This window comes from Hemitrygon akajei, chromosome 2 (genome assembly GCF_048418815.1).
Source record: "Hemitrygon akajei chromosome 2, sHemAka1.3, whole genome shotgun sequence".
Taxonomy (NCBI): Eukaryota; Metazoa; Chordata; class Chondrichthyes; order Myliobatiformes; family Dasyatidae; genus Hemitrygon; species Hemitrygon akajei.
This window is the reverse complement of record NC_133125.1, coordinates 208,263,727-208,282,942: the sequence shown is the minus strand read 5'-3', so window position 1 is coordinate 208,282,942 and position 19,216 is coordinate 208,263,727. Positions and strand designations below refer to the sequence as shown.

Sequence of the window (19,216 nt, the reverse complement as noted above, 5' to 3'; positions counted from 1 at the left end):
CCACCCTCTGTGTGAAGAATTTCACGCTCTATTTCCCTTAAATATATCACCTTTCACCTTTAAACTATGACTTTTAGTACTGGTTGCATTCAACAGAAATGGAAAAGGGTGGCTTGCACTTAACCTATCTATCCCTCTTTCAAATCTTCCCTCATTCCCCCATGTTCCAGGGAATATTCCACTGTTTAACCTTTCCCTATAAGTCAGCTCTCTTTACAAACATATCTACCTGTAATGCCATTTTCAAGCAATGATGTCTCTGCATTCAAAAATACATTTCTTCTATTGTAGTCCTCAGTGCCCCATCACACACCATGCAAGTCCTACCCTGATTTGTTCTCCCAAAGTGCAACACCTCTCATTTGCCTGCATGAACCTCCATCTGCCATTTTTCAGTCCATTTCACAGCTTATCCAGATCTCTTCCTTGCTCTGTACTACACCCCCAATCATGATGTCATTCACAAATTTGCTGATTCGGCTTACCCTGTTAACATCCAAGTTATTACTACAGATGACAATTACAACAGATCCAGCCCTGATCCATGTGGTACCCCACTAGTGACAGGCCTCCATTCAGAGAGGCAGCCATCCTACTACCACTCTCTGACTTCATCCACTAAGATAATGTTGAATCCAATTTACTACTTATAGACAATAGTTGCAGAAGTAGACCATTTGGCACTTTGAGCCTGCACAGCCATTTTGAGATCATGGCTGATCATCTACTATCAATACCCGGTTCCTGCCTTGTCCCCATATCCCTTGATTCCCCTATCCATAGGATACCTATCTAGCTCCTTCTTGAAAGCATCCAGAGAATTGGCCTCCACTGCCTTCAGAGGCAGTGCATTCCAGACCCCCACAACTCTCTGGGAGAAGAAGTTTTTCCTTAACTCTGTCCTAAATGACCTACCCCTTATTCTTAAACCATGCCCTCTGGTACTGGACTCTCCCAGCATCTGGAACATATTTCCTGCCTCTATCTTGTCCAATCCCTTAATAATCATATGTTGCAATCAGATCCCCTCTCGATCTCCTTAATTCCAGCGTGTATAAGCCCAGTCTTTCTAACCTCTCTGCGTAAGACAGTCCGGACATCCCAGGAATTAACCTTGTGAATCTACTCTGCACTTCCTTTACAGCCAGGATGTCCTTCCTTAACCCTGGAGACCAAAACTGTACACAATACTCCAGGTGTGGTCTCACCAGGACCCTGCACAAATGCAAAAGGATTTCCTTGCTCTTGTACTCAATTCCCTTTGTAATAAAGGCCAACATTCCATTCTTCACTGCCTGCTGCACTTGCTCATTCACCTTCAGTGACTGATGAACAAGGACTCCTAGATCTCTTTGTATTTCTCCCTTACCTAACTTTACACTGTTCAGATAATAACCTGCCTTCCTGTTTTTACTCCCAAAGTGGATAACCTCACACTTATTCACATTAAACGTCATCTGCCAAGTATCTGCCCACTCACCCAGCCTATCCAAGTCACCCTGAATTCTCCTAACATCCTCATCACATGTCACACTGCCACCCAGTTTAGTATCATCAGCAAATTTGCTGATGTTATTCTCAATGCCTTCATCTAAATCGTTGACGTAAATCTTAAACAGCTGTGGTCCCAATACCGAGCCCTGTGGCACCCCACTAGTCACCACCTGCCATTCCGAGAAACACCCATTCACCGATACCCTTTGCTTTCTATCTGCCAACCAGTTTTCTATCCATGTCAATATCTTCCCCCCAATACCATAAGCTTTAGTTTTACCCACCAATCTCCTATGTGGGACCTTATCAAATGCCTTCTGAAAATGCCTTCTTCCTGAATGCCAAGTGAGTGAAACCAGCCTCCCATGTGGTATCACATCAAAGGACTTTCTGATGTCCATGAGGACCACGTCCACGACCTTTCCTTCATTAAATTCCATGGTCCTCCTCGAAAAACTAACATTAGACATGATTACACCACACAAAGTCATGTTAACGATCCCTTATCAAGCCCTGTCTATACAAATATTCATAGATCTACTCCCTTAGCTTACCTTCCAATAATTTACCTACTACTGATGTCAGACTAACCAGCCGAAAATTCCCCAAATTATTCTTAAAGCATTTCTTTGACAACAGAACAGTAGCCATCCTCCAATCCTCCGGTTCCTCACCCAGGGACAAGAATATTTTAAATCTCTTTTCTATAGCACCTGAATTATCGGCACTACCCTCACACAAGGTCTGAAGGTCAGCTTATCAGGCCCTGGGGACTTATCCACCCTAATTTGACTCAGGACATCAAGCAACTCCTTTTCTGTAATCCAAATATGGCTATAGTCTCTTGCAAAAATGCTATCCCCTTTTCACAATTCCTCCGTCTCCGCTGCATCTGCTCTCAGGATGAGGCTTTTCATTCCAGGACAAAGGAGATGTCTTCCTTTTTTAAACAAAGGGGCTTCCCTTCTTCCATCATCAACTCTGCTCTCAAACGCATCTCTCCCATTTCCCGCACATCTGCCCTCACCCCATCCGCCTGCCACCCCACTCGGGATATGGTTTCCGTTGTCCTCAACTACTACCCCACCAGTCTCCGGATCCAACGTATACTTCTCCGTAACTTCCGCCACCTCCAATGGGATCCCACTACCAAGCACATCTTTCCCTCCCCCCCCTTTCTGCTTTCTGCAGGGATCACTCCCTATGTGACTCCCTTGTACATTCATTCCCTCCCCACCCCATTCCTTCCCACCGATCTCCCTCTGCAAGCGGAACAAGTGCTACACCTGCCCTTACACTTCCTCCCTCACCACCATTCAGGGCCCCAGACAGTCCTTCCAGGTGAGGCGACACTTCACCTGTGAGTCAACTGGTGTGGTATACTATGTCCGGTTCTCCCGGTGTGGCCTTTTATATATTGGTGAGACCCAACGCAGACTGGGAGATCATTTCACTGAACACCTACACTCTGTCCGCCAGAGAAAGCAGGATCTCCCAGTGGCCACACATTTGAATTCCATGTCCCATTCCCATTCTGATATGTCTATCCATGGCCTCCTCTACTGTCAAGATGAAGCCACACTCAGGTTGGAGGAACAACACCTTATATACCGGCTGGGTACCTGATGGCGTGAATATTGACTTCTCTAACTTCCGTTAATGCCCCTCCTCTCCCCTTCTTACCCCATCCCTGATATATTTAGTTTTTTTCTCTCTGCCCATCACTCTGCCTGTTCTCCATCTCCCTCTGGTGCTCCCCTCCCCCTTTCTTTCTCCCTAGGCTTCCCGTCCCATGATCCTTTCCCTTCTCTAGCTCTGTATCCCCTTTGCCAATCACCTTTCTGGCTCTTAGCTTCACCCCAACCCCTCCGGTCTTCTCCTATCATTTCCCATTTTCCCTTCCCCTCCTACTTTCAAATCTCTTACTATCTTTCCTTTCAGTTAGTCCTGATGAAGGGTCTCGGCCCGAAACGTCGACAGTGCTTCTCCCTATAGCTGCTGCCTGGCCTGCTGCGTTCCACCAGCATTTTGTGTGTGATGGTTATATAATCTCCTCTATATTACCTAACAAAGCTATATGTTGTTCCCCTTTTGCCCTCTTGATTTCCATCTTCAGTGTAGTTCTGCATACTCCAGAAGGGATTTGTTTGATCCCAGCCGACACAAGATTCCACCTGACCAAAGCCTCAATAACCCTCAGCCAAGGTTTTCCCTTCACTCTAACAGTGACAAGCTGATCCTGAGCTCTTTCCAATTCAGTTTTAAAAGCCTCCCACTTTTGCGATATGTTTTTACCTGTGATTATCTCCCAACCCACTTCTGCAAGATCCCGTCTGATACCATGGAAATTAGCCTTCCTGCAGTTTTAGACTCTACTTGTGGACCAGTTCATGAATATTTTAAAACGAGTAAATGATGGTTAGTCACTGGTCCCAAAGTGCTCCCCCACTAGCACATCAACCACTTGTCTGGGAGGCGATGCTATCCTTTGGGCCTGAACTATGGGCTTCTCTTGCTTTAAATGGCATCATCTTAAGGGTCTCAGTACAATCGTGGATGCTTATTCATCATCCGGACCGGTTTTGGGCCGAGGATCCCCTGGGGTCTTTGAGGAAATCCTTGAATGTTTTCCTCTGTATACCTGCTGCTCTCTGACACTGTTCTGAGCTCTGTTCTGGAGTCTGGCATGATGACTTGTCCTGCCCAATAGAACATACAGGCTCTTCTAATCCCCACTGTCTTCTGGGGTCTGTAGTGAATTCCAACAAAGTGTTCACTCATCTTATTTATAACCTGCAAATAACGCCATACTGTGGAACAATAAAGGCCAATGTAACACCTCCCCTCCTAATTACTGCCTTTAGTTCAACTTACATATTCCTTTACCATGGAGAAGGACATGGAAGGCAGGGAAGAGAATAGTGATGTCCTGAAACATGACCAAGAAAAGGTGCAGCTTAAACACATAACGCTGAATCCCTGAAGCCTGACCAAGTCCATCCTGGGACCCTTTCCCTTCATTGTTCAAGTTGACCATGGATATTGTGTCTTAGCTATCTAAGTAATATGCAAGTCAGGGCAATATGATATGGAGAGCAAGCTTTGCCCATGCAGCAAGCTCCCCCTCTCCATGCAGTTGATTAATCCAAAGGAAAGGCAGAAACCAATTCAGCTTGACACCAGTAGCATAGCAGGTGCTGCCAGTCAGTGTTAAATTCAACGTAGGACTGTCTTAGGGACTCCAGCTCTGGATTTTTCCTCAGGGTTTATGCCCAAAGCCTTCACAGTGAGTGAGTACAACCACAAGACAGTGGAGGTTTCAAATCAGTTTTCCTTCTCCTAGATGAGCTGCCAGCCACAGCTGATGAGCACCATTATGACTTGTTAAATCTGCCTTTCCCTCTTCTCCTGTTAGTAGAAACAGTTCCGCCAGGCTTAGTAGCTGAGGCACATGTGATGGCCAGGAGTTGGACTTGTTGTCAGAGGCAATTTGAAGCGAATGCCATTGACAGCATTTAACAGGTAGTGGAAGCTTGTCCCTATTGCCTCCACTGGCTAAGACAACCTTAGGGAACTACATCCTCGGACCTTGTGGGAAACCAGGGAAGGAACTGAGGGAACTGAGAATATACATTGTGGAGGCTATGGCCACAAAGAGTAAACAAGGGTGGATTTAACTCTCTTGTGAGGAACCCCTCGTCACACCTCTCTGACCTAAGGAGTATCAGAGACAGAGGAGTACACCAAGAGGTTGAAGGAGAACATGTGATATCTCTGGCAGATAACTTGAGGGACACTAATGAGGTGCTACAGACACATTGAGATTCAAAGAGTAACTAGTGAGAGAACAGGTTTCCTTAAGCACCAATGTGGTTATCTACAGGTGGAGATACAGGGGAGGGAAGTGGTCTTAAATCAGTATTTCCCATATCTATTTCCCAGGGAAAATATCATGGAGACCATGGAATGAAGGAAAATGAACAGTAACATCTTGGAATATCTCACATTACAAAAGAGGTGGTGCTGGAGATCTTAAAGCTGATTAAGGTGGATAAATCTCTGGAGGCTGATCAAGTGTACCCGAAGTCATTAGGACTAGGCCTGGGAACTCTAGGCCATTGAGCCTAATATCAGTGGTGGAAAGTAACTGGAAGGAATTATGTGAGACAGAATTGAACAGCGTTTAACCATAGGGGCAGACTTAGGCCCTTAAACTCATTGAGTCTGCTCCGCCACATCATCATGGCTGATTTATTTTTCCTCTCAACCCATTATCCTGCCTTTTCCCCATAATCATTGATGACCTTACCAATTAGGAACCTATCAACCTCCATTTTAAATTTGACTGGGCCTCCACATCTGTCTGTGACATTGAATTCCAGATTCTCAATCCTCTCGCTAAAGAATTTCTCCTTCACCTATATACTAAAGGGATGCCCCTGTATTATGAGTCTTCGCCCCATGGTCCTAGATACCCCACTTTAGGAAACATCCTCTCCACATCCACTCCAGGTAGGCCAATCAATATTTGATTGGTCATAATCAATAATAATTGGAGTTTAGTCTTCTAAACTCCAGCAAATACAGGTACAGAGCTATCAAAAGCTTCTTATGACTCACTTGTACTTCACCCGGATCATTCTTGTGAACCACACCCCCCAGAACCATCTCAAATATCAACACATCCTTTCTTATACAAACTGCTCATAATACTCCAAATTTGGTCTGACCAACACCTAATAAACACTTAGCATTACATATTTTCCTTGAAGGTTCAAAATTACAAAGCTCCAAGTAAAATCTGTGATGAGAGTACATACATGTCACCACATACAACCCCGAGATTCTTTTTCTCTGGTCTTACTGAGCAAATCTATTGAACAGTATGTAAACAGGATCAATGGACAACAAACCGTGCAAATGCAAATATAAATAAATAGCAATAAATAACAAGATAAAGACTCCTTAGAGTGAGACCATTGGTGTGGGAACACCAGAGTTGAAGGAGTGTAGCCCTTTTGTTCAAGAGCTATAGCTGAGTTATAGTAACCGCCCTTGAACCTGGTGGTGTAAGTCCTGAGGCACTTGTACCTTCTACCTGAAGGCAACAGCAAGAAAAGAGCATGGCTGGGTGATGGATAATGGGCTGAATCCATGACCTTTTGTAGGAATTTCTGCTCAAAAGCATTGTTGTTCCCATACCATGCCGTATTACAGCCAGGCAGAACATTTTCCACCACACACCTATAGTAGGTTTCTGATGACATTCTAAATTTCCAGACTCCTGCAGAAGTAGAGATACTGTCATGTATTTTATTCCTCTCAAAATTAACATGAAGATTGTATTTCCCTTCCTGTCTGCTGACTCAACCTGCATGTTAACTTTTAGGTAATACTGCACTAGGACTCCCAAGTCCCTTTCCACTTCCGACTTCTGAATTCACCACCTGTTCAATAGTCTTTATTCATTCTATCAAACTGCATAATCATGCACAGTACTTCCCTACACTATATTCAGCCTATCATTTCTTTGGTCATTCTCCTAATCCGTCTAAGGCCTACTGCAGACCCCCTTGCTTCATCCACACCACCTACCTCTCCAGGTTATCTTTGTATTATCTAAAACGTTGGCCACAAAGCCATCAATTCCACCATCCATGTCATCAACATGCAACAGGAAAAGAAACGATGCCAATGCTGTCCACTGAGGAACACCACTAGTCACTGACAGCCAACCAGAAAAGGCCCCTTTAAGGAAACCATGCTGACCTCAACCTATCATGTGCCTCCAAGTACCCTGAAACTCATTGTTAATCATGGACTTTAGTATCTTGCCAAACAGTGAAAACAAAAAATTGGCCTACAGTTTCCAGTCTTTTGCCTCCGCTCTCTGCTTAGAGAGTTCAGTGCAATTTCCCAGTCCTCTGAAGCTATTCCATGGTCCATTGACAACTGAAAGATCACCACTGATTTCGCCACAATCTCTTCAGCCACCTCTCTTTAGGTGTTGTCTATGTGGTCCAGATGACCTGTCTACTTTCTTCTTCCCTAGTACCTTCTCCTCAATTATAGCGACTACACTCACTTCTGTGCCCTGACTCTCTCGATTCCTGGTGCGTTCCACAGTCAATACTGATACAATGTACTTATTGAGATCGTCCACCATTTATTGTCCCTCGTTATTACCGCTCTAGTGGTCTGATATCCATTCTCACCTCCCTTGTACTCATATCTGAAAAATCTTTTGGAATCCTCTGTTGGATTATTGGCTTACTTACTTTCATATTTTGTCGTATACTCTTCTTGTTTTTGGCTGCATTCTGTTGCTTTAAAAGCTTCCCAATCCCGTAGCTCCGAATGGACCTGGTCCCTTGCTGTTTCTCACTTCCACCCACACTGACTCAGTAGACAATCCCTACACCACGTCCTCCATTCAGTCATTCAGCACGGGAACTGCTGCCGGAAGATCATCAACTCAGTGAGAGTTGCTCTTTGACCGTCACGAAACCTGTCGGTCTCCCAGCTGAGAGGTGTCCGCATGGGAACGCCACCGACTGGCACAGTCCGGGCAGCAGGAGGACGTGCTGAGGGACAGAGTGGAGGTCGGTGCAGGCAGTGCAATTTCTGTGGGTAGGACCACGAGTAGAAGCTCATTCTGCTATGGTCTGAGTGAGATGGGGAAGCCTCACAAAAATTGAAATGTTGCATCACCCACGGGACCACCCTGAGCGGCAATGATTTAAATAGTGTTAATATCACTTCCACATTCTCTGAGAATGTAAAGTGTTTTGTCTTTAGTAGATATGTTTATTACGAATAAATTTTAATTTCTTAAGCACAAGTTTACCTTTGCGCCTCGTTTTCCTTTGCACAGCCTCTCCCGGGGCCCATTTGCTCTCGCGCTGCAAACTCCGGACCGGGGCTTGCCACTGACACTGGGCAACTCTCATTCCCCAGGCAATTCGCGCCGGTCCAGCAGCTTGACGGACCGCCTCCGGGAGCTGGAGATTTCAGTCTGATGGAAGCGCCAAGTTTGTTCCCAGAATCACAGGAAGCTTCCGGCAGCAATTTTATTTATCGCCCTCTGGATCTGAACTTGGTCGCAGTCCCTCCAGACCACAAGCAAAGCACACAAAGTGCTGGAGGAATTCAGCAGGCCAGGCAGCATATAAAGAAAGACGGTGTTTCAGTCCGAAGCCTTTCAGCAGGACTGGAGCAAAAAAAAAGCTGAGGAGTAGATTTAAAAGGTGGGGGAGGGGAGGGAGAAGCACAAACTGATAGGTGAGACCTGAAAAGGGAGGGGATGAGGTAAACAGCTGGGAAGTTGATTGGTGAAAGAGATACAGGGCTGGAAAGGGAGGAGTCTGATAGAAGACAGAAGGTCATGGAAGAAAGAAAAGGGTGGGAGGAGCACCAGAGGGAGGCGCTGGGTGGAAAGAGAAAAGACGAGAGAGAGAAAAGGGGATGGGGAATGATGAAGAGGGGGCATAACTGAAAGTTCGAGATCGAGATCAGGTTGGAGGCTACCCAGAAGGAATATAAGGTGTTGTTCCTCCAACAACAGCTTATCATGTGGCATCATCACGACCGTGGAGGAGGCCACGGATAGACATACAGGAATGGGAAATATAATGAAAATAAATGGCCACTGGAAGATCCCGGTTTTTTTCGGCAGTCTCCCAATCTACGTCGGGTCTCACTGATGTACAGGAGACCACACCGGCAGCACCGGACATAGAGTATGACTCCAACATGACTGTTTGGGGCCCCGAATGTTAGTCAGGGAGAAGGAGTAGGACAGGTGTGGCATTTGTTCCGCTTTTACCACAAGTCTATCAGGCAGAGATCGCCATGGAATATTCTGCAAAGCATCCAGGAGAACGACTCGTGTGGTAGTTCCCCGGAGCAGGCTCTCCAGAAAATTTGAGAGAACGCCTCATCGCCAGATCTTACCAACAGGCACCAAGACCTTGACTGGCTGGATCCTTCATCTGGAGCATCAACCATCTGCCCGAAACTTGTTGGTCATCGAGGCGTCTGTAAAGGATGCTGCCGACTGGCACATTCCAGTACCTGCCGAGGGATGATGCCCTGAAGCAAAAGGATTCTCCCGCTATTGGATAGGGAGCGGCCCTGTTGGGTGAGGAAGCCTCTCAACCATTGTAGTCGTGAATCACCCCAGGGGGACACATGAGTTTCGAAGACCCAATTGGTTTTGGTGAACGTAATAAATAAGGCACTGACTATGTAAATTCATAGTGTAGAGATACTTCACGGTTTACCGTGTTCTTGTGAATATTCTATTGTAAATTACGTTTATTTTGATAAAAGAATTTAACTTCTGGGCAGTGTCCAGCGTGTGGGAGCAGCATCTTCCAGTGGAGCCGAGGTGGAAATGGGGGGATTCAGGAAGCTTCTTTACACAAAGGGCGATGAAAATCATGACTTCCCGAAAATCTGGATGTTTTCACCCTGTAATGGATAATGCCCAGTCCTGTACTTTTTCCAGCAGCCAGCCACATGACGGTTATCACCACTGCAAAACAACATTCTCTCCGCAGCCCCAATTTCAGGCATTACAATCCAGATTGAATCTCTTTAGTCCTCGAGCAAAAATAAAAGATTATAACCGAGATACTGGTCGGACTCCGTGGGTCAGGCAGCATCTTAGGAGGGAATGAAAAGCCGAAAGCTCGGGTGAGATCCTTCATCTGGAACATCAACTGTCTGTCTTTCTTTTTCGAACTTGCCACTTTCAGTTCTGCTATGCACCGAACCAGGCCTTCGCACCGGCTTCATTAATATTTAGACCCGTTTAATACGTTTCTGAATCCACTCTGATGTGGAATTGGCCGCGATCCCTTCCCCACGAAACAGGTGCAGCGACGTTATGTTCATTCCCGAGACTGACTGCAGCGCGTCTAGTGGACAATCGCGGTACTGCAGGTGTTCAGCAGATTCCAGAAAATGAAATGATCCTGAACCAGGAAGTACCGGGAGTTAACATGGCTTCGAAAGGACAGGTCGAGAGTTTAACCGAGGAGGTAATTTGTCCCATCTGCCTGGATTTCTTCACCGATCCGGTGTCACTGGAGTGTGGTCACTACTTCTGCCACTCCTGTATCACACGGTGTTGGGAAAGGGAGGAGAGAAATTCCTGCCCGGAATGTAGAGAGGAGTTTGCAGACAGCAGCCTCAGGGCCAGTCGGGCCTTAGCAAATCTGTCTGAGAAAGCTCGAAAACTAAACCTGAACCCGAAAGGGAAGGAAAGTAAACTTCACTGCGAGAAACATGAGGAAGAACTGAAGCTGTTTTGTGAGACGGACAAGACACTGATCTGCCTGATCTGTGCGACTGCGCGGGAACACAAGTCTCACAACTTCATGCCGGTTAACGAAGCCGTTGAAATCTACAAGGTAAAAGTAATTCGCTTTATATCGTTTTTTTAATATTGTTTAATCTTTTGGTCTAACCCATTCACTCTTTAATTCCCAGGATCAAATTAAATCTTCCTTAGACTCTCACACAAAAAGAAAATCAGACTTCGAGGAAATGGAGCAGCAACAGAAAGAGAAGATTTCTGAAGTTCAGGTGAAGCTTCCTGAGTAGAATGGTTAATTCGCTGCTGTACTTAACCCGGTGAAGGGTTAATCACTGTGAATCAGGTGGGAGTTAATAGGTCAGTGAGGAAGACTCGTTTTCAGGGAAATGTGATAAAAGTCCTGAGAACCAGCATAGAATGTAATGGGCTGAATGGTCGCATTCCATGTCATAAGAAAATATATCATGGCCAAATAATAAAGCAGCCTCTCATTTTGTTTGACAGGAACAGTCACACAGTCTTCAGACACAGATCATATCCCAGTTTGCTGAACTGCACCAGATTCTCACTGAGAAAGAACAGCGCATACTTCGAGATCTCAGGGAAGAAGAGGAGAGGATTCTAAATCCAATGGAGAAAAATCTTCGAGAGATTCAAGAGAATTTAAATTCTATTCAGGAGGAAATCTCAAAGTTACAGGAACGGATGGATCAACAAGACAGTGTGATATTTCTCCTGGTGAGATATTTCAGTTTGGTTCCGTAAATGTGTATAGTTTACTTCTATAAAAGTGCACAGTGAAAAAGTGATATATTTTAAATCAATGTACTTAAAATATGCAGTTGTAAACTGATTAAAACCAGATATGTATTTTGACTGTGTAAATCTGTTGTCTCCAAACTGGCATCTGAAAGCATCTGTACATCATAGGACAGTCTGCAACCTTCTCGGGATTGTGTTACTCTGATCAGAGCACTGAGCTGGTGATCGTTTCTGTGATTCCCACGTATAATATCCCTGGTACTCAGAGTAACACCCAGTTACAGTCACAAGTGAGCGTATCTGTTGTGGTGGGTGTGATTAGTTGATTAGTGGGAACTGAGGTTGAATTCCAGAATGTGACCCACACATCAGATTTACCATCAATATCCTGTTTGCATCAGAGAATTTGGCACTGACTGTTTTCTTTTTCAATTACGTATATTCTTCATTGGATCATATCCCATTTTACATCACAGTCAGGTCTTTCAGTCCAGTTTCTCCTATCAATTTCCCTGTTTCACAAGCCTCTTCCCACCTACTCACCACACCCAGCAACAGTGCCCCGAACTCGATGGTCCCTCGTGTTTATGCAGCTTCCCCTTTACGTTCAATCTCTGCTGTTCCATGTCAGCCACTCCTGTGGCAGTGAGTTCCACATTCCCTTCACTACATTTCTTGTGGGATTTATTAATGACTGACTGATGTTTCATCTTTAACTTTTGATTTCTGCCCAAGCAGAAACATTTTCTCCACTCCCACCCCATTAAATCCATTCAGAATCTTAAATTCCTTCATCTGATCCTCCCTGACATCATATCCAGATAAAAATACACAACCTGTCCAGTCTCTCCTGTAAGTTCCTTGTCTCAGTTATCGTATAATTCTCATAAATATTCCTTGTACTTTCTCCCATGGTTCAATGTCCCTCTTTCTCAATTCGTGTTAGTGGGAATGAGTTCAGTGGGAATTTTCAGCAGTTTTTAATAACTTGTCTCAGATTCCTGTTGTTCGAATGCCAATGGTCAGTCTCAGTCAATTGAGATCTGTGTTTGATTTATTTCAGGAGGAAGCTCGTCGGAAGAGAAGGTAGGACATGGTCTTTACTGAAACTCTGTATGGATTTGCAAAATAGTTCAAATATCACTGATACTCAGTTTATAACCATCTGTATAATATTTACAGGATTAGTGATGATACCCAGACATTGTCAGTGACAGATGGTGCCCTATTGGTTGAAAAATTCGATCACCCCTATTTCTTCAACATAGCATTGGAAGAACCATTTGACAGCATTAAGAGAGGTAAAAGTTATATAGATCTGTCTGTCATTGTGCATGAGATACCTTTAACTAAATTGGACACAAATATTTGTTGTAATACTGAGCTGAAGGGGAAGTGAAGTTTATTCCGGCACCAATCCTAACTGCTGGGTGGCATCACTGTCACATGGTCAGACCAAAGCAGGGGAAAATACAATCAATTCACAGGACAGTTAGATGAACCACTGCATCTTGATCCCATTCTTACTGGACAAATATGTCAAGACATGAGTTTGAATCCTACATTGCAGCTGGGGAATTAATATTGACTTCATGACATTATAAGGAATAAAACGGTGGTGACAGGGATTGTCAGAAAGGTACACGAGTCCCTCGTGCTCTGATTTTCCCTCTCTGACCTATCAGTGACTGCAGATTCTAGTTGACTCAGGTATGCCCCCTGCTGGATTCGTGAGTATTACGGTCAAAGCACCACATTGAAATATTGAAGACAGCCCAAACACACCAACCAGTAAGAATCTCTGTTCAAGGTTTCCTCTCGGGAGAAGCCCACACAGCATAACCAGCCTGACAAATCTCCCTCACACACATACACAAGAAGGACTGGCAGATTGTAGTCAGAGCCTCAGCAATGCACATTGTTAGTTTTCTCTGTAACTTGGAAATCATTCTTTTCAGACATAGTGAACATTTTTTACTTGAGCAATTCACACACGTGTCACACATTGCCAACACACACTGGACATGTGAAGACACACTGTAACATACAAATACTTCAATGTGTGCCCTCACCTTCAGTGTGTACACACACTCACTGATATTTATGACAATCAATGCACCCACATAGAAACAACCAAAGAAACACATACCCAGACACAATATCAGAATGGGACACATTGTCTGTCAGTGATGTGAACTGCCCTCTGACGTGACGTCGCATCAACAGTTGTGGACAGTCTCCATGTTGAGATTCCTCAGGAGAATGAACGGGGAAGGGGTTTCAAATTGCTTTCAAATACTTCAAATGGGTTCAGTCCTTGCCTTTCCAAATGCTGCTTTATCCTGTCCTTCAGAAACTTTCCCACCACTGATGTCAGGCTCAGCAGCCTGGAGTTCCCTGGTGTGACCTTCTGTCTGTCTTAGCTAAAGGTTCCACCTGAACCCCCTTCCAGACTTTCTGCAGCTCATCTGGCCTGAAACGTGAAGCAAATATATCTGCCTACATCCATGCAAATTCATACCCTGTCCTAATGAGGGGCTCTGGGAGGGGGGATTAAAGTTGCAGGAAAGGGGGAAAAGAGACACTCACCGCCCAGCTTCTGCTTCCATCTGCCCTAACGGTTACCATTATCACATCGCTACTGATAAGACTCCAGCATAGCTGACCTTTGTGCTCCCGTTTTTCACCCTCTCACAACTGTCTCCGCCTTCACACTCCCCCACAATCTCCCTCCATCTTCCTCACACTTTTCAGCCTCCATCTGTCATTCACCTCTCACTCTCTCCCAACAGCCCACACCCCCACCCTATCCCCACCTCATGAAACCGGCCCGCCATCTTTTAGCACTCTTAAGTTCACAGTCACCTCAGATTCCTGCCTTATCTCTCCACTTCTCCTCTCAGCCCTATTGGTTTCAACACGAAACGTTGAAGGTGCCTCTCCTCCCACAGATGCTGCTCCACAGATTGTGTGAGCCCTGATTTTTGAATATATTTGAGGTGGAGTCAGAGAAACGTTTCAAAAATTGAGGGATGGAGGTTTTGGGGATCTGGTACAGAAGAGGAATTGATACCGGTATCGATCAGTCACATCATATAGAATGAAGGGCCTGTTCCTGTGCTGTATTGTTCTATGTTCTCCGTTCCCTGTTTAGAAGAATGAGAGAGGAGATCTCAGGGAAACACAAAATCCCTCTGCGTTCAACAGTCAGGATGCAGGGAGGATATTTCCCCTGTCTGAGGAGTGGAGGGTCAGGGGTCACTGCCTCAGGATGGGCTGAGCCCTCAGAGGATGGTGTATCTTTGGAATTCTCTGCACCAGAGGCTGTGGGGTCTCTTGTCTATTGAAGTGTCTGACTAAGTGTCTCCGAAATACAGTGATTGTATCTGATTCCATCTCCTCCTCTGGCAGCAATTTCCAACATCAACCACTCACTGTTCAAATAAACTCACCTTTAAACTCCTTCCTCCCACCTCGGACATGTGACCTCCTGTATTTGATCCCCCTGCTGTGGGAGGAAGATTTCAACCATCTATTCAATCTAACCCCTTTTAACCTTATATATTTCTGTCAGATCACCCCCCCCCCATCCATTTACCTGCATTTGGCCCATATCTCCAGAACCCAGGGCATGCCTTTTTCTCATGTTACCATCAGGTAGGAGGTACAAAAGCACTCACTCAACAATTCAGGAACAGCTCCTTCCCCTCTGCCATCCGATTCCTAAATAGACACTGAATCCTTGGACACTACCTCACTTTTTTAATATACAGTATTTCTGCTTTTTGCACTTTAAAAAAATCTATTCAGTTTATGTATTACCTAATTTCCCTTGGGATCAATAAAGTATGTCTGTCTGTCTATACTGTAATTGATTTACTTGTTTATTTATTATTTTTTTAATTTTATCACTTTATTATGTATTGCATTAAGCAATATATTATATATTGCTGCTAAGTTAACAAATTTCATGGCACATGCTGGTGATAATAAACCTGATTCTGATTCGGATTCTTTCCAAACCTTCCCTGCCATCATTTTTCTCTCCTAGGCCTCAACTCCTCTTCTGTGCCAGTTCCACAGGATCCTCAATTCCCCCGTGTTACAGAAGATTATCGACCTCATTTTCTACCACATTACAGAAGCAAATGTGCTGCATGTCCTAAAATGCAGAAAGGTCGATAAATCCCCAGGTCCTGATCAAGTGTATCCCAGGACATTGTGGGAAGCTCAGGAGGAAAGTGTGGAGCCCTTTTGGAGATATGTGAGTCATTGATAGCTCCGGGTGAGGGGCCAGAAGACTGGAGGGAGACTAATTTTGAACAATTATTGAAGATCAACTGTAGGGAAAAGCCTGGGAAGTACAGACCGGTGAGCCTAACGTCACTGATGAGCCTATCACTAATGGAAGGGATTCTGAGAGAAAGGATCTGCATTCATTTGGAAAGGCGAGGACTAATCAGGGACACCCAGTTTGGCTTTCTGCATGGATGAAAAAGAAGAATGATGGAAGTGTAGTAGGTACTTTGTGGTAGGTTATTCTACAGAGTTAGGTCATGTGGGGTACATTACGAACTGGTCAATGCAATACAGGATTGGTTGGGTGGGGTCCTTTGGCCAGAGGTGTTCTGCAGGGATCGGTGCTGGGTCCACTGTTAATCGTCATTCATATGAATGATTTGGAAGAGAATATAGGTGATATATTTAGTTGATTTGTGGAGGACTCTACAATTGTTGGCATAGTGAGCAGTGAAGAGTGCCCATTAATTTCAGGATCAAAGTTTGAAACAGGCCCTGCCAGCCACACTGCCAAACAACCTAGATATTTAATGCTGGCAACACACAAAATGCTGCCTGGCCTGCTGAGTTCCTCGCACTTTTTGGGTGTGTTGCTTGGACTTCCAGCATCTGCAGATTTTCTCCTGTCTGCTATTTAATACTATCCGACTCACAGAACAATTTCCAACGACAAATTAACCTTGTAATCAGTATGCCTTTGTTTTGTGGGATGAATCTGGAGCTCACAGAGGAAATCCACATGGTTATGGGGAGAACGTACAACCCACTTACAGTCAGCACCAGAATTGAGCTCCAAACTCACTTGGAATGCTCCAAGCCTTAATAGTGTCATGTTATCTACTGTATTACCAAGGCTCCCATGAACTATACTGATTTATCCAAAATTACAGCAGGTTGGTGATCAACTGGGCCAGTTAGCCATTGAAAGGCAGATGGATTTTAATTCAGAGAAATTTTGCATTTTGGTAAGGTAAACCAGGACAGCATTTTCACAGCAATTGGTGGGGTGCTGGAGAGTGTTGTAAAACAGAGACAAGAGGAGGTGATTGCCTTCATCAGTCAGAATACTGAGTACAGGAGCTGGGATGTTATGTTAAGTGTGTAGAAGATGTTGGTAATCCCACATTTGGAGCACTGTGTACAGTTCTGGTTACCTTGCTATGGGAAGGATGTCACGAAACTGGAGAGAGTGCAAAACTGATTTACAAAGATGTTACAAGGATGAGTGTTAGGTTATAAGGAGATGCTGAATAGGCTGGGGGACTTTTCCCAGAAGCTTTGGAGGCTGCCAGAGGAAGCTGTAGAGATGGGTACAGCTACAGTGATTTAAAAGACATCTGGATAGTGGTTTCTCCCCCCGATCCCCAGGGACTCTCTAATTCTCTGCTTCTCTCCCTAGTCTCTGTCACCCTGGATGAAGAAACAGCGAATCCGTGGCTTGACATGTCTGAGGATCGGAAGAGCATGAGGTGTTCCGAGACCCGGAGGGATCTCCCTGACACTGGGAAAATGTTCACATACTGGCTTTGTGCATTAGGATCGGTGGGATTCACATCAGGGAGATATTACTGGGAGGTGGAGGTGGAAGGAAATCAGGGCTGGTGTCTGGGAGTCGCCGCAGAGTCTGTGGACAGGAAGGGAGGAGACAGAGCGAGTCCAGAGACTGGATTCTGGATAGTTGAGCGGGATGATCACGGGAACAATGCTTTCACCTCCGCTAAATCCTGTCTAACTGCCAGTCCTATCCCCGGGAGGGTGGGAGTTTATCTCAGTTACGAGTCCGGGACAGTTTCATTTTACAACGCAGAGACCAAGTCCCATCTCCACACCTTCACTGGGAATAAGTTCACGGAGAAACTTTATCCTTTCTTCTGGACCTGGGATGAAAACCAGTGGCTGAGAATCTGCTCCGGTTCCGCTCCGGGTCTGTAAACGGGTCGGGTCCCGGGACCGGCGTCAGGAGTCAGTCAGTGTAAATATAAATGTGCGGAGAGTGAAATAAACACGATGTGAGAATTATCGATCCATTAATTTGAAATCATACACTGCATCCATCAATGTAACAGAAACACTGCAAATTCCACAGCCACCGTTGGTGGCGGGTCCTGGGCTCCCCAGCTACCCCGGGTCCTGGGCTCCCCAGCTACCCCGGGTCCTAAAGTCCAACTGCACTGAATGGGTTAACAGGGACAAGTGGCGGTGGTGCTGACTGGAAGAGAGAGATCAAGGTGAATCTTGGAAGGGCGAGTCATGTAGTGGTGGTAACACACAAAGTGCCAGAGACTCCCAGCATGTCAGGTAGCATCTATGGAGGGAAATGGACAGTTGATGTTTTGGCTCCAGACCCTTCATCTGGTCTGAAAGAAAGAGGGGAGATAGTCAGTCTAGAAACGTGGAAGGAAGGGTGGAGTAAAAACTGGCAGCTGATCCAGATGAGGGAGGGGTAGAGTGTGGAATGTGTCAGAGGCTGCTAGATGAGATGTAGCAGTGCGGCACATTATCAAATGCCTTCTTAATATCCAAGTAAATGACATCCACTGCCTATCCTTTGTCCATCCTGCTTGTTACTTCTTCGAAGAATTCTAACATATTTTTCAGGCAAGATTTCCCTTCACAGAAACAGGGCTGAATTTAACTTAGAAACATAGAAAACCTGCAGCACAATACAGGCCCTTCGGCCCACAAAACTGTGCCAAGCATGTCCTTACCTTAGAACTACCTAGGCTTACCCATATCCCTCTATTTTTCTAAGCTCCAAGTATCTTATTTTATTGTCAGTCTCCAAGTACCCCGAAACATCGTCCTTAATAATAGATTCCAACACTTTCCCAACCACTGAGGTTAGGCTAACTGGCCTATAGTTTCTTTTGCCTTCCTTCCTTCTTAATGAGTAGAGTGACATTTGCAATTTTCTAGTCTTCTGGAACTAAGCGATTCTTGAAAGATCATAACCAATGCATTTGCTATCTCTTCAGCAACCTCTCTCAGAACTCTGAGATGTAGTCCATCTGCTCCAGGTGATTTATCCATCTTCAGACCTTTCAATTTGCCTAGCACTTTTTGCTTTGTAATATCACTCACTCCTGCTCCATGACACTCATGGACCTCTGGCATGCTGCTGCAGTCTTCCATAGTAAAGACTGATGCGAAGTACTGATTAAATTCATCCGCCATTTCTTTGCCCCTATGGCTACCTCACCTGCATCACTTTCCAGGTCCAATATCAACTCTCACCTCCCTTTTAATATTTATATAACTGAAAAACTTTTGTTATCCTGCATAATATTATTGGCTAGTCTGTCCTCGTATTTCATCTTTTCCCTTTTTATGGCTTTTCAA

The 19,216-nt window shown here is 45.0% G+C and overlaps 1 protein-coding gene across 1 annotated transcript in view; it reads left to right on the top strand.

Moving 5' to 3' along the window:
• Positions 1-19,216, top strand: part of LOC140722216 (uncharacterized) — a 140,737-nt gene that overhangs the window by 34,452 nt on the left and 87,069 nt on the right. The window contains exons 7-13 of the mRNA XM_073037009.1: positions 8,369-8,507; positions 10,518-10,910; positions 10,990-11,085; positions 11,321-11,554; positions 12,642-12,664; positions 12,761-12,879; positions 17,277-17,797. Of these exons, the coding sequence (XP_072893110.1) occupies positions 8,369-8,507; positions 10,518-10,910; positions 10,990-11,085; positions 11,321-11,554; positions 12,642-12,664; positions 12,761-12,879; positions 17,277-17,797 (1,525 nt within the window). The remainder of the gene's footprint in view (positions 1-8,368; positions 8,508-10,517; positions 10,911-10,989; positions 11,086-11,320; positions 11,555-12,641; positions 12,665-12,760; positions 12,880-17,276; positions 17,798-19,216) is intronic.